The sequence below is a fragment of the Pelecanus crispus genome, chromosome 7 (genome assembly GCF_030463565.1).
Source record: "Pelecanus crispus isolate bPelCri1 chromosome 7, bPelCri1.pri, whole genome shotgun sequence".
In the NCBI taxonomy this organism is placed as follows: domain Eukaryota; kingdom Metazoa; phylum Chordata; class Aves; order Pelecaniformes; family Pelecanidae; genus Pelecanus; species Pelecanus crispus.
The window spans coordinates 153,337-179,312 of NC_134649.1; the positions used below are offsets into that span (position 1 = coordinate 153,337).

At 41.9% G+C, this 25,976-nt stretch overlaps 1 protein-coding gene across 2 annotated transcripts in view; it reads right to left on the reverse strand.

Annotated features, from left to right (window-relative positions):
• Positions 1-1,833: 1,833 nt before the first annotated feature.
• Positions 1,834-25,976, reverse strand: part of TP53BP1 (tumor protein p53 binding protein 1) — a 29,814-nt gene continuing 5,671 nt past the window's right edge. Inside the window, exons 10-28 of one of the 2 annotated variants that reach the window (XM_075713888.1) lie at positions 25,366-25,568; positions 23,763-24,312; positions 23,064-23,726; positions 15,714-15,833; positions 14,852-15,088; positions 14,251-14,308; positions 12,944-13,036; positions 11,302-11,803; positions 10,139-10,291; positions 8,544-8,836; positions 8,034-8,210; positions 7,368-7,789; positions 7,045-7,236; positions 6,346-6,549; positions 5,554-5,766; positions 4,838-4,932; positions 3,626-3,825; positions 2,639-2,784; positions 1,834-2,027 (exon numbers count right to left, since the gene is read on the reverse strand). In XM_075713888.1, coding sequence (XP_075570003.1) covers positions 1,840-2,027; positions 2,639-2,784; positions 3,626-3,825; positions 4,838-4,932; positions 5,554-5,766; positions 6,346-6,549; positions 7,045-7,236; positions 7,368-7,789; positions 8,034-8,210; positions 8,544-8,836; positions 10,139-10,291; positions 11,302-11,803; positions 12,944-13,036; positions 14,251-14,308; positions 14,852-15,088; positions 15,714-15,833; positions 23,064-23,726; positions 23,763-24,312; positions 25,366-25,568 — 4,709 coding nt within the window. In that variant the 3' untranslated portion in view covers positions 1,834-1,839. Of the gene's footprint in view, positions 2,028-2,638; positions 2,785-3,625; positions 3,826-4,837; positions 4,933-5,553; positions 5,767-6,345; positions 6,550-7,044; positions 7,237-7,367; positions 7,790-8,033; positions 8,211-8,543; positions 8,837-10,138; positions 10,292-11,301; positions 11,804-12,943; positions 13,037-14,250; positions 14,309-14,851; positions 15,089-15,713; positions 15,834-23,063; positions 24,313-25,365; positions 25,569-25,976 lie in introns of both variants that reach the window. The other variant, XM_075713886.1, reaches the window with a different exon arrangement.

Below are 25,976 nucleotides of genomic sequence, written 5' to 3' on the forward strand. Positions count from 1 at the left end.
CACAGTCTCTGCTAATCAAATCCATACCTCCAGGTAAATGAAACAACTGCAATAGCAGTTTGAGGTAAAGGGGGAGGGAAGAAGGAATAGATTTTAAGAATCTCTTCTCATACAGTGCACTGTTCTAGCATAGCTGTATAGGCAAAGGAGCCACTAGTGGTCTCACATGCTTTCTCTATGAAAATATATTTTGTGTGCTAAAATTACGCACATCAAGACAGAAGTAGGAGCTTTGCCCTATTCAAAGTACAAAGCTCCCTCTCCTGGCATAGAAGTGCGCTAGAACTAAAACTAAGGAGAAACTTAACTAGGATGCCAGCTCTAAATGTACTGTTTTAATTCAAGACTATTTAGAATGCTACTAGTGACTATCCTACTGCACTGAAATAAAACCATCTTGTCATGCAATTATGTGGAATATTGTCAATGTCTGCACCCAAGTGCAAAGGGACTAGAGTGGCACAGCATCCTATTTCAATGAAAAGCAGTATCTTGCAGGAACTTCTTGCATGTTACTAAGCCTCCCTGGCCTTGTGATAACAGACAATCTTGGATAAATGGCAGAAGAGAGCCCTCCAGTCTGTCACTGGGGTGTGGTATCAGGTTTCCCAATTGGAACACAAAGGCTGCCAGGAAATCAGCCTTCCCCTCAAAGGGTTGGTATTTTTAGTGTCCAAAGCTGCAGATCTCAAGAAAGTTACATTTCTTTGGGGGAGGGGGACAGGGGAAGGTCTCTGCACTCACTCAGGAAGACACAGTAACAACAGACAGCAAGTAGAAGGCCTGGCATCTTCAATGCACTACAGCCGTTCATGGCAGGACTATGCCTGATGCAAAGTTTAAAAGCCTGTGACCGTGAAAAAAGCTAGAAAACTGGAGAGGGGGTGTTGAAGTTTGGATGTGGGATTTACAGACTAACACAGTCAGAAGGTGACTGAACACGGACATTATAGCAGAAAAAAACAGCATAAAGAAAAACTTGGGCTTTTGAAGCAGGGGCCTAAAGACTGTATGAGCCTGGGCTGAGTATCCCTCTGGCCTATAGCATTGCTAGAGTGAAGAGCTCTCAAACTCAGCTTTTGCCTTTATGCCAGTTGACTGCTAAGATAAGGTGCCTGCCTGGCTGTGCATGCAGCAGCTCAGAAGCAGATAATTTAGCCAATTACCATTTAAACAAAGATACACAGCACGCACTTACATACGCTTTGTACCTCAGTCTCCCAGCAGTTTAGTTGTCCTAGGTCTCTGTGTCTATATCTCTACTTACGTAGTGCCAGTCTGCACTAAGGCAGGTTAATACCTATATAGTCACAACAGGGAAAAAAAGAGAGGTAGCTGAAACAAAATGGCAGTTTGTCCTAGAAATTCTTACCAGTCACTTCAGCAACATCTTGATGAAATTAATGGAAAATACCAACATCAGGCTGGAGGAGTACACAACATACCATTCTTCCAACAAACAGAAGTGCTGCTGCTGCCACCCTGAACTTGGTCATAGGGTATTCACTTCTGCAAGTAAAGGCTGCCAGTTGAGAACACCTTTCCCTTCCTTGGTAATTGACTTTGCGCTGAGGTCAGCCTTTACTGAAAGTAGAATATTAATGTAAGCATTTCTTTTCTCTCTGCCCTCCTTCTCTGGAGGCACGACCCTGGAATAAGTTTAGAGAAATGAGGAGTCACAGCAGCTAGCACAAGAGATTGAACATTTATTTCATCATAAAAGTCCAGCAGATAAAACTATATACAGTATTCCATGCACACTGTCCAATTACACAAACATTTAAAACCTGATTAAAACACAGTCTGCACAACAGTGGGACAGCAGGGCAAAGTTTTAGTTTAGTGGGGGACATAGTCATGTTTATATTTTGGATGCTTGTTGTAGCCTACTCTCTCCCCAGCAATAAGGCTCTGGATCACCCACTCTTGCGAGACAACAGGCAGCCGTAAAGCTTCTGCACACTTCAAGACACCAGCTGGGCAGGAGAAATCAGTCACCACCACATCATAAACACCCAAAGCAATATCTGCACAGGAGGAAAGACAGGTATCTGTCAGGTGAAAAAAAGAAAAAGGATCTCTGCAGCAGCAGATCAGCGTGTTTCACCACTATGAATCTCTATTCCATGTCCTCTCTTTCCTAGCCAGTGAATTCTAAGACATGCTCTACAGCAACACTGCATCTTGCAAGTAAAATATTCCCTCTATCCAGATAGAAATTAACAGAAAACCAGTAGCCAATGTTACAGGCCGGACTAGATAACCATGAGCCCTGACCTCAGGCTGTGAGTGCCAGGGCCTACATCCCATATGGAGAGGGAGAGACAGCTGAGTTCAGAAGGACAAGGATGCACAATTTTAGCGGCCGACAGAAGGCCCAGGAGCAACTCTTGCCTATTTTTCACTTTCAACATAGGCTGAAAGCTGATGGCTTGTGTCCTGGAATTGCTGCAACCATCGTCTTCTCTGGCGTAATCTTCTAGACTACATTCAAGCAGAGAGCTAGTGTCTGCACTTTGCCTTCCTTTATGCTTATAGACAACCTTGTAAGCCATCCTAAATGCTTTTAAACCATACTTTAGACCACAGTGGCATGGTATTCCCAGCTACTAGGCCTGAGAAATTGGTCAATGAGTACCTTTGTTGTGAGCATTTGAGTAATGCTGTTTAACAGATGCTGCTCCCCCTGTCATGAGGATTTCAGACCACAGATCCAGGAAGTTCTGCTGCTGGTCTGACACCAGGAGAACCTTCAGGTTATGGAATGGGTTTTCTCGTGGGTGCCTGTAGAATAAAGAAGAGAAAGGCAGACTGCTAAGAATATCTAGTAGTCTGAGACTTTATTTGAGGACCATTATCTACTTCTAGTCACCTGGTTGGCTCCCATATTGGTCCTTTGAATATCTTGCATACAACGACCTGCTCTCTTACCACCCCTCCTGAAATACTTGGAACAATTATCCTCTGTTTATAGATAGTAAAACAGAGCTAGAGAACATTGGTGGGGTGTGTAAATCCAAAGTTAGGCTAAGCTCCTCCTCAATCCTGAACCATCTTTTCTGTGCAGATGCAAAATGCCTCCGCTTTGAAAGGGCTCAGCAGGCAGGCATCAGTCTCCTGCCCACAGAGATTTACAAACTGTTTTTGTTTTCCCTTCACCTTGCCTGAGGAGGTGTCTGACCTGACAATTGTTCTCTCAGAACAGACCTACCAGATTAGACTCCATAGAATATGCAGAAGCTGGCTTCAAAACATACCAAAGGAAAAGGAAATTGCAGTAGTATTGCTCTCTTTTATCCATTTCTGAGCAATTAGAGAAGTCGGCCAGGTGTGTGGGAAGCCTTGCCTGAATTCAGTCTTCCTCATGAGGAGACTGACATCTTTCTTACTTCCCAGGAGACTGTCTTTTTTATGTATATGGCACCCAAATGTACCCTGGTGTTAGAGGTCACTGTAAATCCAAGGAAAGAGATGCAGTGCTGTTCCTATATGCAAGGGAAAGCATGGGGAGCAGTACTAGGAACATTGTCAGTACCTGTAGTATTCAAGAGCCTCCCAACTGTAACAATTCTCTCTCATTAAATCCTCAGCCTGTGGACTCAGATCATGGTTATTTAGCACTTACCATTCTAGCAATTTTTGCTCCTGGAGGCTATAACCAGCTGGCAAAAGGTAATTCCGATAATTTTGAAGCTGGTTAGCATGACAGCTATCATGGACCCAGATATGAGACACACAAGGGATCCCTCTGGCAAGGCACAGCAAGTATTTCCGAGTTCGACAATGCTGGTCCGCAATTAAAAGACACTGATATGCTGCATTACACTTAAAGAGAGATAAAAAGACATGTAAACAGGAGACAGTGCAAAAAAACCCAGAAGTTATCCTGCTGCTAAACACTTTAAAGAAGAAAACAAATGAAACCCTGATTTTCACAGCCATATTACGTGAAAGGTGAACTAGATAAACAGATTCTGAAATTAGGAGTACCTATAATAAGCACCTATTCTAAGCCATGCAGTTCACAGGCAAAAACTCTGCCTAGTAGTTTTTGTATCATAACCATATCTTCCAGTTCAGACAAAGGAGAAGATTCACCTTTTAGTTTAAGACTCAGTAAGTCACTAGAGAAGACTCTGCATCCTCAGGCAAGATGCTCCAAGAACAATTTACCCCCTCTATTAAAAATCTAAATTTAAGTAAAAGCGACACTAAATGAAATTAGTTGTCCAAGTAGATCTGGTAAGTGAAGAGTGAGGAGCTCTACCTCTAAGCGTTCTGAGGCACAGACCTGATGTAAGACCACATCTGGAGTATTGCATCCACTCCTAGGTTCTGCAGTACAACAAAACCACAAGACGTACTGGAGCAGGCCCAGCCAAGGGCCGCTAAGATATCTAGGCATTGGAGCATCTGACATACAAGAAGAGGCTAAGAGAGCCTCAGCTTGTTTAAGCTCAAGAAGGGAAGGCTTGGGTGGTCTTATCAATGCATATTCATGACTGATAGGAGGGTGTACAAAAGATGGAGCCAGACTCTTCTCAGTGTTATCCACTAAAAGGACAAGAAGCAACAGGTACAAATTGAAATACAGGAAATTCTTTTTTTTTTTTTTTTTAAAAAAAGGGGGTGGTCAAACATGGGATCAAGTTGCCCAGATACGTTGTGGAGTTTCCATCCTTGAGGATACTCAAAACCCAAGTGGATAAGGACCTAAGCAATCTGCTCTATTTCATCCAGCTTTCAGCAGGGCGCTTGGACAAGATGAGCTATAGAAATTCCTTCCAATCACAACTATTCTGTGACTATTGTTGTAGATTAGTAAGCGAGCCCTTACCTGGGTTTCATTGAAGTCTTCCAGGATATAGCCAGCTCCTGCTCGCAGCTGCTGTGCTATGTAATGTTTGTCATACGGAGTCATCTCTAAAAATTCTAGAGCAGAAACAGAAAGTTCAATTTTTGGCTATAATCTATCTGCTTATGTCCATACACTCCTCAGTCTAGAGAGTGCTCATATCCATTCCAGTAAGGGACCCCAACCTTTCTCCCAAGAATATCTAGAGAAAACCCTTGGAAGAGTCACAAAAAAAAAAAAAAAAAAAAAAGAGCACAGAAAGAGAAGCACAGCACTGGCCAAACTAGCCAAGTGAGCACCTTGTCACTTTTTTCATGCTGCAGTTCATTGCATGAAACACACCCCTAGCAAAGGCAAACTGGAGCAACCCATTCATGCTTTCGAGTCCTATGTTTCCCAGCACTATCCCTTATCTCTCAAAACCTTCCTTCTCATATTATACTGAGACTGCTGTTCTTGCTAATTTTCACACCTTTCTTAACTTGCTGAATAGCCCTATGATCATCATTGAGGTTTGACACATTTCGGGCTGTAAATTCTCTAAAGCAAAGACTGAGTCTTAGGTCCTTTCTGCAAAGGATTAAAGAGCAAAAGGGTAAAACAAGCACTCACACAAATACCTGATCAGACAACATCCAGAGTTTTTCCTAAAGCCACAGCATTCCACTTGGAAATGGAATGGGTAAGATTTGCCTCACCTTCTTCCTCCTCACTGCTCCCTGTGGGACCATCTGATGGCTTCTGGTGATTGACCAATTTGTCACTGGGTGTTGCCATGGTGAGGAGAAAGGCATAGCCCAAAAAGAGGGTCTTATTTTGGGGGAAGGGTCCGTGATGGTCTTCCAGTACCGGGGGATCTACAGCATCTACACCTTCACAGGTGCTTACAAACTCTCCGGCTCTCACAGCCCCTGCAGAGAGACAGAAGCACTGTAAGTCTCAAAAGTCAGGTTCAGCACAAAGACCCTGGGTAAGATTTGGGATATGTTCAACTTCAGTTATTTTACTGGAGGAGGCAGAGGGAGGCAGGATAGGGTTAAGATTACACTAGGATAGGTAGGGATCTTTTACCCTTCTGGTTGCAAAGAATCTTCAAATCAAAACCTGAGTGACTAATGGGACAATGTTTGCCAGTCCATCAACATCCTGAAACAACACTGCTCTGAAGGGTCCCTTTAACAGCTAGGCATTTCAGGACTGACTAAACAGATAAGAGTAAGAAAGGAGAGAGGCAAATCACAACATTAAGGTAAGAACATTTCTAAAATGCAGAACTGAAAAGATAGCAGGTAAGTAAGTACTCGGCCTATGCTAAAAATATCTCTGGCTGCTGAATGCATCCAGGGAGAATCAGTCTCAAATCCTGCAGGGCAAACAAGCAATCTCATCTACTTTTTGCTTATGGGAAGTGGAAAGATTAATTACAGAAATACCAGGGAGGAAAAAAAATAGCTGAATGCAAATTTAAGAGCAGAAAATAAGGTTCTCACCAGGTTTTATCATTGCTGACTTGCGGCCACGTTTAGCTGGGGATCTCTCATCTTCAGAAGCAACAAGTTTCCTTTTCCCAGACAGTGTGCCTGGTGGGATGCGTGGACTCTCCTGCCCTTTACGAGTGGGAGTTGTGCTGCTGCTGGAAGTGCTGGGAGAACCAAGGTTACTACGTCGTTTCCGCTTCCCCTCCACAAGATTATCTGTAATATAGTACGCAGAGATTAGTCACTGGCTGTCACCTAACTCCACGAGCTTTCACCCCACCCATATGTACAGAGGTGGCTAAACTCAATAGTACCTAGAAGGCATACACTACCACCCTCTGACACAGAAGAGCAAGAAAAAAATCTCTCACTTGTGTATCTTTCTTCTCAAGCCCTGTACCCCACCCGTCTCTTTTCCTCCCAGCACTGCTGAAGAGTTTGTATCATAGCAGCCATCCATGTGTAAATGAGTACAGCAAGCATCGCTGTCCTAGAAGCAGGCCACTCTCCACAAACCAGTCAATACCACTAAGTCTGAGCGAGACATGAAACAGGAAAAGCATCTCAAAGATCCCATTATAAAGTACCAAAAGCATTGTTGAATACCCAGAAAGATTTAAACATGGGTAATTCAGGTCAGGAACTAGAAGCATCTCAAAGGCACAAGATGCAGAACAGCACAGCCAGCAGCTCAACAGCACCTCCCCTTACCAAGACTGATGTCAGCTGCTTTGGTCAGGGGGGTGACAGGTTCATAAGGACCTAGCCCAAACTGCTCCCGGAGCTTATTTCCTTGTTCCAGGGACAGGATAACAGCCATTCGTTTGTACCATTTCCTCTGGCCTTCCTTTTCAATGCAATAGTATAGCTCTCCAGACTCCTTCCGGTGTCCCTTCACCACACCTGACAAGACAGCAAATAACACCTGTTAACCAACTATACCCAGACTTGTCATCCTCCTGAACAAGCACCCATCTCCCATTGCATTCAGCAACTCAGAAAAGTCAAGGATGGAGCTCAAGCACTGCTCTTACCTGCACTGAAGTACTCATCTTCTGAGAGTGCGGTCACCTCAGTCTCCAGCGGGATAGGATCACAGAGTAAAATATCTTTTCCTAGCACATCACATTCATATCCATCATCAAAGAGCAGCTTGTACTTTCCTGCTCCAACATCTTGGGTAATCATCCCGGAATAGAAGTACCCATTTGAGGACCACTTTGCTACAACCCTGAGGCCCACAAAGCTGTTCCCAGAGGATGAGTCTGCACAGTCCGAAGGACCAGTCACCACTTGTAATGGGATTTCTGGAGAGTCACTTCGACGTAAGGCACAGAAGCCAGAAGTGTCAGATTTCTCCCCTCCCTCTGGCAGGCGAACTGAACGAGCAAATGATTTCTCCTCAGGTGATGCTGTAGTTGAGAGATCCTCCACACCTGGCAGTCCAGCTAAATCTCTGTAGAAAAGAGAAAAGCAGTCCCAGAAGGCAAGAAAGAGAAAAGCACTCCCAGAAGGATCAGGAAGAACAGTTACTAAACAAAGAATACTTGGACGAGATGCTTGCAGCTGCTACATGCTATCACCAAAAACTAGCTCCTGGCATATTCAATACTCCTTTTTCTCTGTCACATTAAGACAGCAGCTCCCCATCCTCTTCCTTGGCAATAAATTAAAGTTACAGTCTCCTTTTTCCAGGGTACCTTGTTCCTGTTGTTCGAGATGGTGGGCGACCTCTTCTTCCTCGCCCACGAGGTGTCACAGGTGCTCTGCCACCCTGACGAGTGCCAGGCATAGAGTCCTCCTCTTCCTCACAAGGCAGTGCTCCTGTCTGGCTAACTCTGAGTGGAGATGCTGGCTGACCAGATCCTTTCCTAGGGCTAAAGCATTTATGAGTTAACTGCTCTGAAAAGAGAAGCCAGTTCATTAGGATCCCCCATTTTCTCCATGATCTCACAACTGGTCAAGAAGTTTGCCTCATCACTGCTAAACTGGCAAGAGCTTAGGCAAAGCAATGCCTCACAAGGAAACAAACTACTCCTTTAGGAAGAACAGATGTGAAAGCAAAGACTATCTCCTAATTTCTGTTCATCCAGCCAGATCCTTCCCAGAAAATTCTTGGTTTAGGGTCTACCCTGCTTCACACTCCACCCAAGCCAGCTGTTCACTTCTGCAAAATATCTGTTCTTCCTTTCCCAAGGCTCTGCACGTACCTTAATTTTCCTAAGACGCCTCTGCCAATGGGTAAAGCAAACTCTCCGGTTTCTGTCCCACATGCTTTCCCTTTGACAGCTCCGGTTCCTCGCCCTGAGCTGCTGCTGCTGCTGTGTGTGGCAGAGTGACCACTGCTTGCTCCGCTGGATGTACGGTGGAGGCTTGAGGCCTTAGATGAGAAGGAGCTGACATCACCGAGGTCCCCCGAGGTCAGTGATGAGCCCGCTGCAGTTCTAGAGGAGGATGTGTCAGTCTCGCACTCCTGGCACTCCACTACAGGCTCCTCAGTTTCCTTACGGGAAAAAAAAAAAGAAGAAAAGAAAGAAAAAAAAAAAAAGGTTTGTAAAAGGTGATGTACTTGCTAGATGGAAGCTCTACAATCACCAGGAAAAAGCGCAGACAAATTGAGACCACATTCATGAAACTGAAGGTAGTCATGCAGGTTTGAGTCTGGACTGGTCAATGGTAGGCAGTGTGTCTCTCACTGTAGGCCTGTAGCTGCTCTAGAAGTCACATTAAGAAATCGGTCAACAGGACAGAGCTTGATTGGTATCAAATCAGTCTGGCTTTGAGTAACTCCCACCCCTGGAGAGCGCAACAAATACACGAGACACTGGCAGCCTTTGGTTACTAATAATCCAAGATCAATTTCAGACAGCTAGTCATTTGGAGTCATTAAGGTTTTATGGATATTAAAAAAATGTATCTACAAAATAGTGATATCAAAGTTGGTAGATAAATTGGAAATGGGTATATGATTGTGATTACACAACCTATGTAAGCACATTTCAGGAAACTTAATTCTCTATTTTAATGTTACAATAAGCAATTTCATGTGTAGTATCAGGTGTGAAAGTATAAGCTTTGCACTGAACTAATTTATCCTTTGATGTCATTACTCATTGTAACAACACAGCACAAGACTCTTATGGTATTTGTAGCAGAACAGGAGTAACATTTTATTACTAGCAGGCTGATATGATTACTGTGCACATCAAATCAGCATTTGCCAGCTATCTTTAGAGATTCCCTAAAAAATGTCCAATTAATGAATGGACGTACACCAACACAAGTGTACTAACAATAGGCTTGTTTATTTTTTGCTTTTAAGTTGCTTTTTGTAGACCTCTTATAGATTCTGGTCCGCAGGACTCAAAAGAGTGAGGTTAAAAATGACAGAGCTGCAAAACAGATTGAACTACCTTACCTAGTTCAATTTTACAGGCAGAAGTGATTTTTGCTTACTAATAGAATTTCTGCCCATTCTGAAATCTCTCTATTCTGACAAAACCCCAAGAAATTTAAACAGTCAGACGTACATAGTAAAGTCCTTTGTTCAGTTTTTTGGGAAGAAAAAAAAAAGTCAGCGTCTTCAGAATACAGTAAGGGTCATGAAATACACCAGCAACAAATATACAGCTTTCACAATGCACTAAATGGTCTACGTGTTTGCTCACGAAGAAAAGTCTGTCATCACAGCACGCTGACTTGTTCGCTCAACTCATTTTCTGCAGCCACAACACATTCTCACTTTAATTAATTTTATTTTTCAACCAATGTATCATTACATTTAGCCCTCAAAACAGAAACTTACCTCAACTACCTTTCGTTCCACCTCTGCATCATTTACGTAATAAACATCTGTTATGACACGCGTAACAACAGTGCGCACTTCTCGAATAGTTCGCATGTGGCGATGCTGAACTCGGCCTTTGGGTGGGTGAAGAAGGTTGAACTCCTCCTCTCCCTGTAATAAACAGGACAAATTAAAAACAAAACAGATGACGAAAAGCAAATAATTTCTGGGTAGAGCTATCTCTGCAGTACAGTTTCTTCACACAATATTCAAGTACTGGCATAAGGAACCTTTCAGCATCTTGTTACAAATTAGATTCAACACCACAACAGACCCTAAACAAGGGAGAACTGAACACATTCTGCTGAGTTGCTGACAGGTAGAGGAAGGGAAATCACAGCAGTCCAAGGAGGAAACAGCAAACTTGCTTAGCATGGCTTCTGATACTCTTCCATTCAGTGGACGCTCAGACATATCACATCAACATTGCACTGCATATTTCTGGCCCTGTTAATCTCCTGTTTCCCTAATCTCCTATTAGAAGACACACTATTCTTAACTCAAGTTTTAAAAAAAAAAACCAAAAAAAACATTTTTCTAGTCTTTGTGTTCACAAGAAAATATACAAGCTGTAACTGCAAAGCAGTGATTTTTCTTGAGTCTGCAATACTTCCTGAAATACTAATTCAAGGTTACTCATCCTGTTAGAACATTTTTCTGGAGGAGCTCTCCCTTCCTGTGTTTATCCATTAACATTGGACGGAGGGGCAGAACAAGCTGTCAGAAATTGGTTGGTGCAAAACAGAAGGCATCAAACCCTTAATTCAAAATTTCATGCAACTCCCAGCTCCATCCAACAAAAAGTGGAAATTATTTTACAGTGTTAACTGCATCTGGACACACACAAAAAACCCCCCCCAAACCAACCAACCAAAACTTGTCATATCTTTTCCAGAAAATAAATACGGAGACATTTACTTCCCAAACTTATGTTGCCCACTGAGTATTGCTACCTTAGCAGTTGTGCACAGTTGATACAGGAAAGCTTGCAACATTAACATCTGAAAGTGATCTTTTGGCTTTTTTTGACAGAGAACCTACTGTTAAGTGAATTTACTGGCTCAAGGGGTACCTCACTGTTCTAAAGCAGTAAAATTAAATACAGGCAGCCTTCATCCCACCTGACTGTGCAGAGAGTCCGTGTCCTCTCCAGAGGCGTTCACAAGCTTTTCCCCACTCTCCTCAGTTTGGACGTTTGCATCTTGTCGCCCAGGTCTTTGCCCAGACATACTGGTTCCCACCTCCACCTGCCTACAGGTTTCTTCTGACGTTTGTGTTGCTGTTGTAACAGTTGTTGGGGTAAAAAGACAGTCTGCTGTAGTTTGAGTCCCTTTATTCTTGGTGTTTGCCCACCTCTCTCGGCTTTCATCAATTTTAACAGCCTTACTTGGTTTCTTCTGCATTCTTCTCCCTTCTTCTGTCTGAGTGCTTACAGTACCAGTCTCCACAGACTCCCCATCCTCTGCACCAGAAGGTTGTTGATGGCAGTCCTGCTGCATCCTCTGAGGAATTAGGACCTGTCCGCCACTGTCATCTGCCTTGTGTTGCTGGTACTGCCAATGACCGGGATTTTTATCTAATTCAACGTCGTCTTGCGTGCCAGGAAAACTGAAAAGATTCCCCCTGCAAACCAGTTATATACAGATCAAAATTATTGATTAAGAAAGCAAGACAGCCAATATGCTGCCACTGAAGTGAAAACACTATAAAAAAAACCCTGGCAGTCATTCAATTGCTTCTTAAGATTGCACAGAACTCGGTAAGTCTCAAATTATAAAATAACCTTTCAACATCTCTCAACTGTGTCACATGGTAGCAAGAAGAATGGGGGACACCTGTAGAGAACTAGGTGCTTTTCCAAACACTAATAAAGCAATCTATACTCCACACGTCAGGCACCGGCTATGTAACATGCTTCTGGAAGTCATGCCGTCTTTAGGTTGCTACAGGCTGCTTCAGCACTTCATTGGCTTGAAACTGGTAATCACACCTAGCGAGAAGAGGCAGGACCATCAACACAAATGCTGTCTAACGTTTTTATTAGAATTTGTCTGCCCTGTCAAAAGCGTTATCAGGTACTACATGGGGCTGTATACTGAGCCTTACTAGAAGTATACATTTGGCTTCCCTTGTGTACTTGAGGACTTTGAGGAGTGACCGTCTTCCGTTCTGTCTGTGTATCGCCCAGCACTGGAACTCCCTATTCACTAGTCTTTAGTATAACTGTTCAATGCTCTTGAAATATAGGTTACTTTTTCTCCACAGACCAAGACCTCACTGCCCCGTCAAAAGATAGAATGGAAAACACTGAAGAAGCAGATTTCTACACCCGGTTCTCCAGCCAGCACCCTTATCACCGTAAGATATGCAGCAGTACAGTCCTTTTCAAAGCAACCAGAAACAGCAAAAATTGATGGACTTGGAAGGGAGACAATAGCAGAAACAACAACAAACACAATAGGTCAGAAGATCTTGGAACAGGAGAAAGAAAAGGTATTTCAACAGCTGTAAGTATGATCTCTCAAGCCCCAGATTTTACCGAAGCGTATTAGCCAGCTGGAATCACACTGCTGCTCAGTCAAAAAGGTAAGTCTGATTACCATGTGAGATACAAACATACAGTACTTATTATACTTACCCCATTGTCCCCAACCTTCTAAGTCACCCAAAGACAATGACTTAGTGCAATTTCTTTGATGTAGAAAATGCACATGTGCATATAAATCCAACCAGGACTGGCAGGCAAAGACTGTGAGGAGTTACCTAAACGGAGAAGTGGAAAGACCATGACCTCTGGCCTCATCCTCTCGACGAACTTCACAGACACGACTAAACACAGATGATGCTTTCTGGGAGCTAGCAGTGCAGATTTAAAACAAACAAACAAACAAACAAAAAAGCATCAGGGAGTGAGAAAATCCCTTATACAGAAAAACAAGAGTTGTCTAGTCCCTTGGGAAAGCAACAACTGGTATTGAGCTTGTTGACCTATACAGCCACAGAATGAGTGAGATGGCCAGTCTCAAAGGTCAAGAAAAAAGCTGCAATTGCATAAGCATTTCTGTCATTGCTCCAGACACCCTAACAGCCAAGAGCAATGTAATAATTCCAGAAAATGTAGTGCGGAAAACTGCAGTGCCAGCAGGAGTTTCACCACCTACTACTTCTGGTACCCACCAGAGGACACAATTAGACCATTCACGGCTTACTTCTCAGGATTTTCATGACACTGCAAAAATACTGGGAGTCACAGTCATAAAGCAGACCCTGAGAGATCAAGTTCAACCTATACCTAGAAAGGCAACCCATCCTCCACCAGTGAGGAATGACTGCCACTCATCCTCAGCACTGAGGTATGATTACCATCCAGCATGCAAACCTGTGACAGGAGATACTGAGTTTATTTCAAAGGTCTCTCACTCCTTTAAATCATTATACTTCACTCAGATGACTACCGGTCACTTTCTTCTGACTCAGATTCTTATTAGTACTTACAACCCATACTCCCCAAAAGCTAAAATCAAGCAATGCTAGGCATTAAATGTGAGATCAGATAGATACATACAAATCAAAAGACCAAGGGAGTAACTTCTATTTTGGTCAACACGTTAAACCGTGATTTCAGTATATCAGTGACGTGGTTATGTTTCTATCAGCTTCATATCAAAAAGAGAATTCTCTTTCAGAAGTCCTCAGAGATTCTTTGCAGAAAATTGCACAATAAGGGAAGAAAGCAGAAAGCCATGTATTTGAAATTTAAGAGGTGGACAGGGCAGACTTGTATTTCAGGCTACACAAGACATGAATTTCTGCTTTGACTACAATCAGGAGGCGGCAAAATGCTGATACTAGTAGGAAGCACAAAGCCCGTAGTGAAAGAGCAGGTGGGGCACCCACCTTGCCTATGTACTTAAAACCTGCTGCGAGAGCTAAAGAGTTAATGTTGTAGCTACTACTAAAAGCATTCCCTGCTTGTGTCTCATTTTTTTTTCCCCTGCTGCTGGTAACGAGTGGAAAAAGGACCTACCCACACCTTTGTATTAACTCTGCGCAGCAACAAGCCCAGTTACCTGGCAGCAGCTCCAGCAGCGGCAGAGGATCCATCTTTCCTGTCACTGCCTGTAGGCTCTGAAACAAGAAGGAAGGGAAGGATGATTTCGGTGTCACCTGAACAGACTCTCCTGCCTCCCTTCCCAGCCCCCCCCACTCAGCAAAGAGAGAGGTTGAGTAACGCTGGGCAAAGGGTGCCCAGGCCTCCCTGCCCAACATCTCATCACAGACCTGAGTTTCTACAAGTTTTAGACTATTAGACTGAACGTCACTGTTCTGATTAAAATGCTGTCAAACTTTTTTGGCCAGATTATACTTTTAAAATCTTTTCCCTCCCAATATAATCAAACTCCACTTCCTGTCCTGTGATGTTGCTACTATACAACACGTTTTTCAGTCTGCTGGAAATAACTTTCCTCACAACAGAGGCCTCTCCTCTCGCTCCATCCTTGCTTAGAGCATTGCAGAAACAGAGAAACAAATTTGAGTGACACTGCCCAAAAACAAAAATGAGAAAAATTACAGATACTCAGAGACTGTCTCGGGGAATGCCACAAAGAGGTTCTGAGTTAGGGCTGAGATCTAGTAGGATTTGTAAGTTTCGAGGTTTCATCCTCTTACTTTCCAAGCTGAATGGCAGGGATTCCTCGCTCCCATCATTCACAGGAGTAACAAGGTTCATTCGCAGAGAGAGTTTTGCATCGGCCTCAGGAACCACACGAGAATCTCCTTTCTCACACACTTCTGACACATCGGCTGATACCATTGCACTTTCCACGGTGACATTGTTGGTCCCCATTGTGCCTTCTGCTGTCACATCACTAGTTGCTATAGTGCTGTCTGGGCAACTATCATCCACTGAAAATAGGAAAACAAAAGTAGTAAGCCAAAAAGTAGCTACGGTCATTCACACTGTTGGGGTTCAGGTCCCAGTTCTGTTCTGAAGATGCTTCCCTGCACGCATTGTTAGTAATAATGCAGTAGTGGAAATTCCTATCTAGAGTTCTCAAGCATGAAAGCTCTGTAGCACAGGTATCATCCTAGTACTTCACTATTACCCAAGCAGAAATACACACTTCCTTTCATCCAGCAAATGCAGGGTGTTGTTTTGTGAACCCAGCAGAGAAAGTCCTCCTAAAAGGTGATGAATACTAGGAACAATCTTCTTTTAGTCTAAGCTCTTCCAGTACTAGGAGGGGTCTTTTGCATTCTTTAATGGATTTCTATGTGGGAACGCAATGAGTGCAAGGAAGACACATTCCATACCACCCCATACTCAGGGAGCAAACACCTTCACTAGAGACCGAGGACAGAACATAACAAGGAAAGCGTGGAGAAGGGATGAGACCTCCCCATAGAACAGCAATTTTTTTTTTTTTTTTGCCAAGGTAGGTTTGAGTTATCCCATCAGATCCTGCACCAAGAATCAACAGCTTCCGAACAGGCTTTCACTGCAGAACGGAACCATTTGGGTCAAACTCACCAATTGGTGTGCTGTGCCTTCTGGGTCCCATTTTAAGCTGGCCAACAAGAGGTGGCGTTATGCTGGTCAAGGGCTGAATGACATCACCCTCCTTCGGCAAAGTAAAATGAAATGGTGTTCCTAAAAGACACACAGCGCCAGGATTAGTAATTTCAGGGGACGACTTTGGTCCAAATACCAAAAGCACAGGTTCACTGCGCTGTGGAAATGGGGAAAAGCACAACCCTGGTGCTGTCCTGTACAAAACCCCTGAATAGTTACTGGTTTTAGGACAGCTGCTCTACCTGATCTTCCTCACATTTTGCGTGGAAAATCTCTCTCGGTGAAAATCTGGGCTGTGGTCAACTTAATGCAACTGTCCCCAGGTGCTAGATAAAAGTGAGACTAAATAACCCAACACAAATAGGACTTTTACAGAATGCAGCTTTGCTTCAGAAATGCTCAGGATTTTCCACAGAAAAGGGAGATGAGGCCAGAAACAGAAATGAAGGTTAGGACAGAAGTGAACTGGCAGAGCTATGTGTTGCCTGAATTAATAACCTGAAACTTTCACAGAATGATGCTTTATCATCAAACAGCCTTGGATAAAAGGTCAGCAGTTACACTTCAGATAGCGCCTATGAGCCTGAACAATTAGTAGCAGTCAAATAAGGGTTACACAATGACAGCAGAAACTTGCCTTGAGAGTAAGCTTAAGAGAAATAACAGATACTGCAGTTTCATAACCAGCTGCAGGCTGCCACCAGAAGGGCTGGCCCCATCCTCCTGTCCTCCCCAATACTTCTGCCCCTTCTCGTGCAGGCTCCAGCACAAAGGGTCTGCAGGGTCTGCAGGCTGAGGTAGCCTATCCCATCAGGGAAACCACACCTTGGTGGATTTACCATGTGTGGATCTTGCAGGATTTAACAGATAAAATACATTAAAAACCTCGTAAAATGCTCCCTCTTTTTGCCTCACCCCATGCCATTTATTTGCAAACCTTCAACATCACATATCAGTAATTTGCAGGCTGCATTGTTTCCAAATTGCATAGAAGTATTTAGCAAAACTAACAGAATAACCCTTTCCTCCCCACACTGAGGTCAAAATAGGTTTTCATCATCTTTGTGACTATCCTTCCTTTTTCCTAAAACTGTATTTGTTATTTGGATTTCATTCAAGATATTACTCGAATAATGCAAGTCACAAGTTACGTAACTCCTGAATTTTAAGAAGCATGTATTAAAAAAACCCCAAAACTAAATAGTATTGGAAAATTGTTAGTTAAGGTCATGAGAACACAAATTCAAGTTACTTACATTCAAGAGCTAGCACTACATATTCAGATACAACTTTTAGTTATAGCCAGATGCAGTGCATCATTCTTCAGTTACACAAGATGCTGACATATGATTTACACAACTATCTTGTGGCAAAAGAAGCCATAAACACATGACAAAGACATAATCCCCTCACAGAAAAAAAAAACCACTAGTGAAAAGCCATCTATTGTCCATTTGAAAACCATCACCTGTCCTGTTGTCACACGTTTTAAAGATACGGTTCAGCAATTGCAACATCCTTGAGATCAACCTAAGGACTTCAGCGTATTTTTGCAGTGAGTAGGTATTTCATAGTGCAACGGTACTCACACTTTGTTGGTACACCATATATCAAAACTACCATTCCTCACAAACACCTTATGAATGCCTGTCATATCGTGACCTATAGCAGATCTCCATTTAAAACATGTTTTATTTAAAAACTAAAGTCTTTAGAACTCCAGTGAATTTGGATCAATTTAGCTACCACAATCCCTTCTAGCCTACAAATCCACATTTGGCAGGCTAATAACAAATGATCAAAAGAATTTATGAAGGGATCAGCCTGCATTTTAGTAGGAGATAATCTAGTTACTAAACCAACAGATACCTTTAGAGAAAACAAACAAGCTTTCACACTCACAAGACCTGAAAAAAATGTGTACGTCTGAAAGCTTAATTACTTTCACGTAACTGCACCAACTGCTGTAACAATGAAAAAGTTTAATTCTGTCTACAAACTTTTCTTATGTCCTTAAGACCTCATCCTATAACATTTCCTTTTATCTTTCAGCATCAAAAAATTGGATCTTTCTTTGTCCCACTTTGTCTCTCTCAGGTTTGCTAATGTTAAGGTATACAAGTTTCATTTGCTTGGGTAACACTTTCACAGGGAGAGTCGGATGTTTCTAGCGCAGTGCGGATGGCAACTACCAGCACCGCACAAAACTGCACCCTCATAATGGAAGGAGACAAAGCAATCTCCCAACTCTGCGTCAAACTAAGTGAAGCAGAGCTATCGTCCTCTTCTAGATGAAAAGGTAAGTCCCACCGCCTTTTCTGCATACTGTGATGCTTCTTGCACACCACTGCTACCACACGGATGGCCAGCCTGCAGCTCTCAAGCAGTTCAAGCACAGCTCCCTCTGCTCTAGTTCTTCTCTCCTATCACCTCTGCAAGGGATGTGGCACATCTACTGCTGCTTTCAGCCACATGAAGATCTACAGAGAAGGCTAGCAGTAGGAGATGGCCACTCTATTTTCTCTGCATACAGAAGGCAGGGAAAAAACCCCAAAACCACCACACCAAAGAAACCCATGACTTCTACTTAAGAACTTTTGCTTACCCTTTCAAAAAGCCCTTTCTTAGCTCTGTTTTTAACTCACCAGCATGACTATTTAATAGACAGGACAAAAGCTTGATTACATACATTTTCTCCATTGGTAATTCCTATCTAGCTGTGATATATCAAAAGGACCCCACTAGAAAATGAGAAACAACTTTACTTCCAGAAGTTTCCAGATTAAGAATCATCACTCTAGCCAGGCCTCTTGTTGGAAATAACTATTATGAGAACAAAGCTGCTTTAAGAGACGAGGAATGCTCTAAAGCTCTTCATGTCTTAAGAACTGAGTGATGGTAAGAGAACAAGTATCACTCTACATACTTTTCCACCATGCTTCATAAGTCTGAAGACAGCAGGCAGAACATCTCAAAAGCCTGAACTCTCTCCTAACACAGATCAGCCCTTTAGTGTAATACAAATGCGCAAGACAACCACCAGCATTAATTTCCGAGTTCATTTTCTCCAAACAGTGGCTTATTCTTCTCTTTCAAAAGTAAACCCAGCCAAGTGTGATGTGTTTAAGTTGCATTTAGATTTATCTAAGAAAAAAACATTTCAAGTACAATGTAACAAGGAAAACGTTACCTCAAGTTAAATGCAATTTCATTCGCGCTCTCTTAAAAAGTAAGTTTTGGATTGTGAGCTCCGCGAAAGGCCATACCGAAGTGGAGCGTAACATTCAACCTTGTTATGCAACTACAGCTACTCATCTCTCTCATCATTTCAGTAGTATACTGCCAAACATACTATTTTATTTAATAAAACCTACACTGTTCTGAAGTTCAAAGACCAGTACTGTTCTCTTGATTATGCTAAACTGTCTTAAGAAATACGCAGTCCCAACATACCAAATGCCCTGGACTTGTTCATAGACAAGTTAATTTGAGATCACAAAATGCAATGGGATCAGAACACCTTTGAACTTCCTGACCAGTATTTTAGCCAGATCGCCTCAAAGCATTGTTTTCTATATAATAAAACTTTTTTTCTTCTTTCAGTTAAAGGAAATTAAGAATACTGTATCTAAAACTTCATCATTCAACTTCACGTTAAATAACATTTGAGCTCCTGCAATGTTTCCCTAATAGACTTAATAGAAGGGAGACAGATTTTCTGATACTAGTATCGAGTTCCTTTATTCTTGCCACATGTAAGTTTCTACATAAAATTTAAAGTTCTCAGATTTTAAAGTTTTCAGAATTAGGGGGCATCAAATGAAACTAACACCTGGTGAAATAGAGCTGATTTTTTACCCATTGTATATTAAGCTGTCAAACTTCCTATTACACAAAGCTTTGAAGCCTAAAAGTTTACAGAGGTTCAAAAAAACACACACGGAAATTCCACGGTGGGTGAGAAAAACACACCTATCCAAGATATCAAAAACCAAAGATGTCACTTCAGACCCAGCGTGTTCCTAAACCATACTCTTCTTGATGATGAAAGAGAGATACTTCTGAAGCAGTACCTCCTCACTGCATTTTTGCCCTTATATTCATCCATATGCATCTGCTATTCAATATTGGGGGAACTTGTATACCAAGCTAAATTGATGCAGTGTAACTGTTCTTCTGACTGTCATACTATCTCAATTCACAGAGACCATGATTTTCAGTCTTTGGTTCAGAGTTATCACAAAGGCACAATGACCTGTTGCAAGCCACTGAATGGGAAAGCCTGAAAAAAACCACACCCCAACAACAACAACAAACAACCATTAAATGGCAACAGAATAATCTAACACTAACAAAGCTGCTGCTCTTCCTGGTCCACAAAGTATCTCAGACCCTGGTGATTCAGATTTTGTGTGCAGTCTCCAAAATCTGTCACTGAAGCTTTTTTTTCCCCCTAATTTGAAAAACTACAGCATGATTCAATTGTACCACTTATAAACAATATTCAAAGCTTTCCCTAAATATCATCAGAGAGGCAGCCTCCAAACTTTGGATAAGAAGTTGCTAAGACACATCTAAATACCACAAACTAAGAACTTAAATCTGAAATTCATGACACTACTGTCTTCATTGACAAAACAACCCACCAGATTGCCTACAGCACATTACTTGCTTAGCACCTGTTCCCTAAGCCAACAAAGACTCTACTGTTAGAGAATGCACTAAATTTAAAAAAAAAACCAAACATTGCATTTCTGGCCAACTGAAATACTCTACTTTCACAGTCAACAACGAATCAGTTTGCTATAACATTCTGAAAGAAAGTGATGATCACTAGTTATGGGACGTTAAAGAATGCAAAACCAAAAAAGGTCCCAAACATCTGACTAGTCCTACTGCATTCAGAAGAATGGGTACAAAAGTTACATCAATTAAATTGCTATGATAGCTGGTATATTAAGCAATGCTTGACAATTAAGAGTAATTCATATGACTACGTTACTGGGAAAGTGGAGTTTTTAAATCTAAACAAAGAAGGTAAGAGAACCCCTAAAGGATGGGAATTTTTACATGACTAAACATATACTTAGCTCAAAATAAAGTCACCACTGCAGAAGCTTTTCTCAGATGTCAGTGATGTTAAAAAGCTGTGGCCACAAGGATCCATACTCCTTGAAAACAATTTGAGCTCTATTTTGTTTTAAATTAGGTCAACAGACACTTATAGCAAAGTCTAGCTTGAAAACTGTTATTATCTTTTGCTGGAAGTCTCTCCAAAACGGATGACCCGCATAAGCATTCAAATCTCTTTTCCACACCTCGCTGTAATCTAACTTCTACAGGCATCAATATTCACCTGTCATTCTTATCTTACAACATAAGATACTACCTTCATCCTATTTTTTAGTATCTCAAGTTTCTTCTCACCGGACAGTTATGAAATGGTTATCTTTCTCAAACTTGTCAGCAAATTTGGTATTAAAAACACACATAAGTATTACACTCAATCCCTTTTCATCCAAGTCTCCATCTAGCACTTCAAAGTCATCTCACCTACTTCTGTTCAGACATAAAGAAGAAAGCTCTTCATCTTGCTCCTTTCTGAAATCTGCCATTTTGACCTTTCCAAACAGGATCTCATGTTCCAGAAGTCAGCACCGTTCAAGGTCACAAGAACTGAAGAAAAGGGGAGGGAACCATATAAGAACGAGCTCAAAAGGCTTTCAGGAAGCAACAGCGAAAGCTGCCATAAACAGCAGTAAGGATCAGTTCGTAACTGGAAAATTTAAACAAATAGTTCAGAAAACATTAACAAAAAATATTGGACTCATGAGACCGATGAGAGGAGTTTTGAAGAAGTTTTGAAGAAATGTACAGCTCTCAAAAAAAACCCCAACATAAATTGGCACAGAAAATAAGAGAGATGTCCCTCACTGACAAAGAATAGAGAATTATTCAGACCGGTTACCAACTGAGTACGTAAAGGGAAAAAGAAGGCAGAGTGTTAGAAAATGTTCTTTTAAGCAGTGCATCTTACACTAATTTCTCAAAAGGAAAAACTAGAAAACATTATCACTTGAACAAAGCTCTGCAGAACAGACTATAGGGCTATATAACAATACCATGACCTCCAAGTGGAAAGAGAAATTCTATCTAGCCCACAACTTTATAGGTTCCACAAATCAAAATCACAGACTGGTCAATCTGAACCATCTATCAGATGGCTCACAAACATCTTCCCTGTTAGACATTTAATTCTAATAGCACTGCACAAGTCTATTGATCTTCCATTGTACTCGTAACTGAAGGACTTGGGTAACTCCCAGAGCAAATCAGTGAAGAGTTAAATAAACCTCTACTAACATACCAGTCTGTTCAGGAGATGTAAAGACAACCATCACCTATTGAAAACTAATGTTTTCAGACCCTCAACTTTCATAATCACCAGCTTCAGGAGACTGGAAGTCACCTACTTTCATCGTAAGAGGGGAGAAAACTCTCTCTCACTCTCTGATCCTGCAGTTTAATGAAGGATAACTTAGATCTCAAAAACTTGTACAATTCAAGACAAAGCTCTAGTAAAACTTTGTTTTCTATTACTTTCTCATTTGAGGAATACAGAACTCCATGTTTTAAAATGAAGCCAACTAAGAGGCAAAAGCTCCACAAAACTCACCTATAGCATCCCACATTTCTTGTCTAACTACACAACAGCATGTTAGAGGGATTTCAATGCATCATGACAATACCTGCCAAGCCACACTTTACACAAGTGAAAAGCCATTCTACTTAAAATAATCTCAAGATAAATTTGCTGTATTAGTTTCTAGCTCAAAGCTGCTCTATACACCCTCACAAAGAAAATTCTCCTCCGAGAATAAAAAAAGGAAAAAAAAAAAAAAAAGTAAGGAGAGCTACAAGAGGGAAAGTACAGACTACTACACACCCTTTTTCTTTCAAGGACACTACTGTTGTTGCTTCTGGGGGGGAAGGTACAAAAATCCCTGAGCATTACCAAGGTCACATTCTGAGTTTTCAAAGTTGGTCTGCGTTTCTGCCATAGAACAGCAAGAGCGCGTTAGGAACAAGAATTACCTTATCATTCTTGCCTGCAGTAGTGTGACAAGGGGGAAAAAAGAAAAGGCACGTTATGCATGTAACACAGTAACTTGTAGTGCTGCTCTTAAGAGACACCGTTCAACACGCATCCAAGATCAGTGCTCCCTGAAAACACTGAGGACTGTACACAGCTGTCCTTGACATTATTCAAAATATACACCTGTGAACTACTAACCTAAATTCACTTACCACTGGAAGGACTGGGGGATTTAGCAGTTGCCTTCTCCTGTGGCTGCATCTCCTCTTCTTGCTCCAGATTCCTTGTCGTAACGGTATCCTCCATATTCTTTGGCACCTGATTCTCCTGCTGAGTCACCAGCGTGTCAACCCCTCTCTCTTGAAGTGGTGGCTGACTCCCTATTATCATTATGTGTCCTAATTCTGAACAACCCGGATGTTTTTTGGTACACAACGCCACTTCCGATGGAACGTCACACTTAAGAAACAAATTGTTGTGCTGTTCCAGTAACTCCCCTACAGAAGGCTTAGACAAAACTTTATTAAGCTTTGGCATGTCTTCCGAAGCAGCCTTAAAGGACAGTTTATCCATGCTCTTTGCCTCTCCAGTGCCAAAAGTACAACTTTTTGAAGTTTCTTTTTCCCGGCTTTCTGGACCAATCTCTTCTAGTTCTTGGGCCTGATCAGATGAATTTTTGCTATTTTTACAAGAACCATCAGCAAATTCCACTTCCATATCTTCATGACACTGCACTTCCCTTTCAAGAATAAACCTCTGAGAAAGCATTACATTAACAAGGGACCCATCTTCATTTATTTGCTTCTCTTTTACTTGCAGTTTTTCTTCTTGTTCTTCACACTGAGTCTCAGGAACTGCCTCAGTTTCAGAAGTCTCTTCCGATGGATAATCCTCAGACTGTGCTTCTCCACCCTGAGTGTATGACAAAATCTCAGGCAGACCAGACTGATCTGCAGCAGCCTGACTTCCAGACATACGCTCAGTCTCCTGATGAGCTGTAGGGGCTAATGACCCATCTCCTGCTACATCTGCACTAACTACCTGCATTACAGGCTTTCCTGCAGCCTGCAAATCATCCTTTTTTGCTTTTTCACAGTTTTCAGAGAGGGCTTGATCACCTGCATCCAGCCTCAGTTTTATGTTGTCATTGTCCACAGAACAGAGTCTCAAGTCTGAGGCCTTGCATTCAGAAATCATCTCTACCTGTGTGATTTCACTATCTTGGCCCATGTTCAGAGAGCCTGAACTGACCTCTGTATTTGTGGGCTGGCTACATTCACTTGCAGAAAGCATCAGCTTACAGGACTCAGAAGCCTGTGACACAGAGTCACCTGTAGACATCTTTGACAAAGCATCTGTGGGTCCAGAGAGATCTCCTGGTAAGGATAAATGGGTTAAAGCAGCAGCTTTTTCTTCTCCTTCATGCTTCTTCTCTGGGGTCTGAGTTGGAACAAAGATATCCTAAAATGAAAAAAGTGGGACACAGAGCATCAGGGCATGCAAAGTAGACCTGTTTATTTGTTATTCCCAAAACATTACACTGGATTGTGGAGCAGAACAACCTCCACACAAAACCACAGATTCAAAACAAAACCAAACCAAAACAACCAACCACAAACTCCCCCCCCATTTATATGATTCATAATTGCCCTGTTCTTGCTGAGAAAAATTATCACCACCCATTACTTTTTAGTACCTCTGTGGCAAAGTCCTTGGTACACCTCTCACACTACCAAATCATGAAGTACAGGTCAAGTATGGCAAATTAGTAGCTACTTTAGTCAAACAAGTAAGGGTTCTAGAAAGATTTTCTGGAGGAGTCTTTTATATTAGCATGAAAGCCACTTTCAGGTAAGGAGAAGCCCTGCTTCGACTACTGAAGTCTCTAGTACAACCTTTATTTTCTGCCTTAAGTTGATGAAATTTGTAATATTAAGCTATAAAGCCACCAACCGTCTGTTAAATCCCTTTGAACAATAGTAACTTCCAGAATCAAAAAGCACAAAGGAAACCACAGATAATAAGAATAAGCAACTTGAAAAATGCAGTAAACGAAGTCTAGCCTTGTAGGAGAATACAAATGCTGTATTACAAAACAGCCTCACTTTCTCCACAACAAATGATGCTAAGGACTATCCTGATAAAAGTCTAATTTATGATGCAGTTTGAGATGCAGGATGCCCAGTTCAGCATCAGAAAGCAGCAGCCTTTCAAAGAGAGAAAGGAAAAAAAAAAAAAAAAAGCACAAAAAGGGTTTCTAGCATAGATTAGAAGAGAACAAATTCTAAGTTCAGTAACTCACTATGCCCTCTTAAGCTGTTCCGCATTTTCTCTGTGGGACAAACCGCCACACAGTATGATCAATGTGTAACTGTGACTGGTGGGAACAGGGAAGCTCATGAGAACCAGCTTAGCAGGGAAGTTCAACACAGAAGCACAGAGGCTGACTCAAACACACATCTTCTGCAACAGCCATATAAAAACCTCAGAAGAGGTATCTACATGAACCCTTACATGAGAGAACTCTGGTTGTGATGGTATAGATAAAGATCCAGGAAAGAAGGTGGGGGTGCTCTGGGACACTGGAGTCGAAGCCTGTGGCGGGACAAGAGGTCCTGGTGGGATGCATGGGATAGCCATCTCCACTAGCTTATCTCCTCTCTGCTTCTGCATCAGCTCTCTTCCTTCTGCAGGGATAGATATATCCATCTGTTCATCTGGTTTGAAAGAACAGAAAACACATTACTAGCAAATTCTTGCATTGTACCTAAAGTTTCCAACATTCTATTAAGAGACTTGTCTTCAGTGGTGTACGCAACTTTCTCATACTTTAATGGGTGAATCTAAGATCTTCTCTCCAGGTGAGTTCTTTTGGGGGGTGGGGGGAGTGGAATCCACAGAAAATTTAAATTTAAGAGGGGGGAGAAAGTGTTTTGTTAAGAATTCATATAACTATTTTGCTACAGGTCTACAACTTCTACAGTTAGAAAAGGTATCCGAAATTTATAAAAAGCGTTTCTCTGAGTTTTTTTTTCCTTTTGCTATCTTTATTAAAATGCAACCAAATTCAGACCCTGGCTAACAAAATACCTATTCTAAAAGTACTTCACGTTCTGTGACAGGAA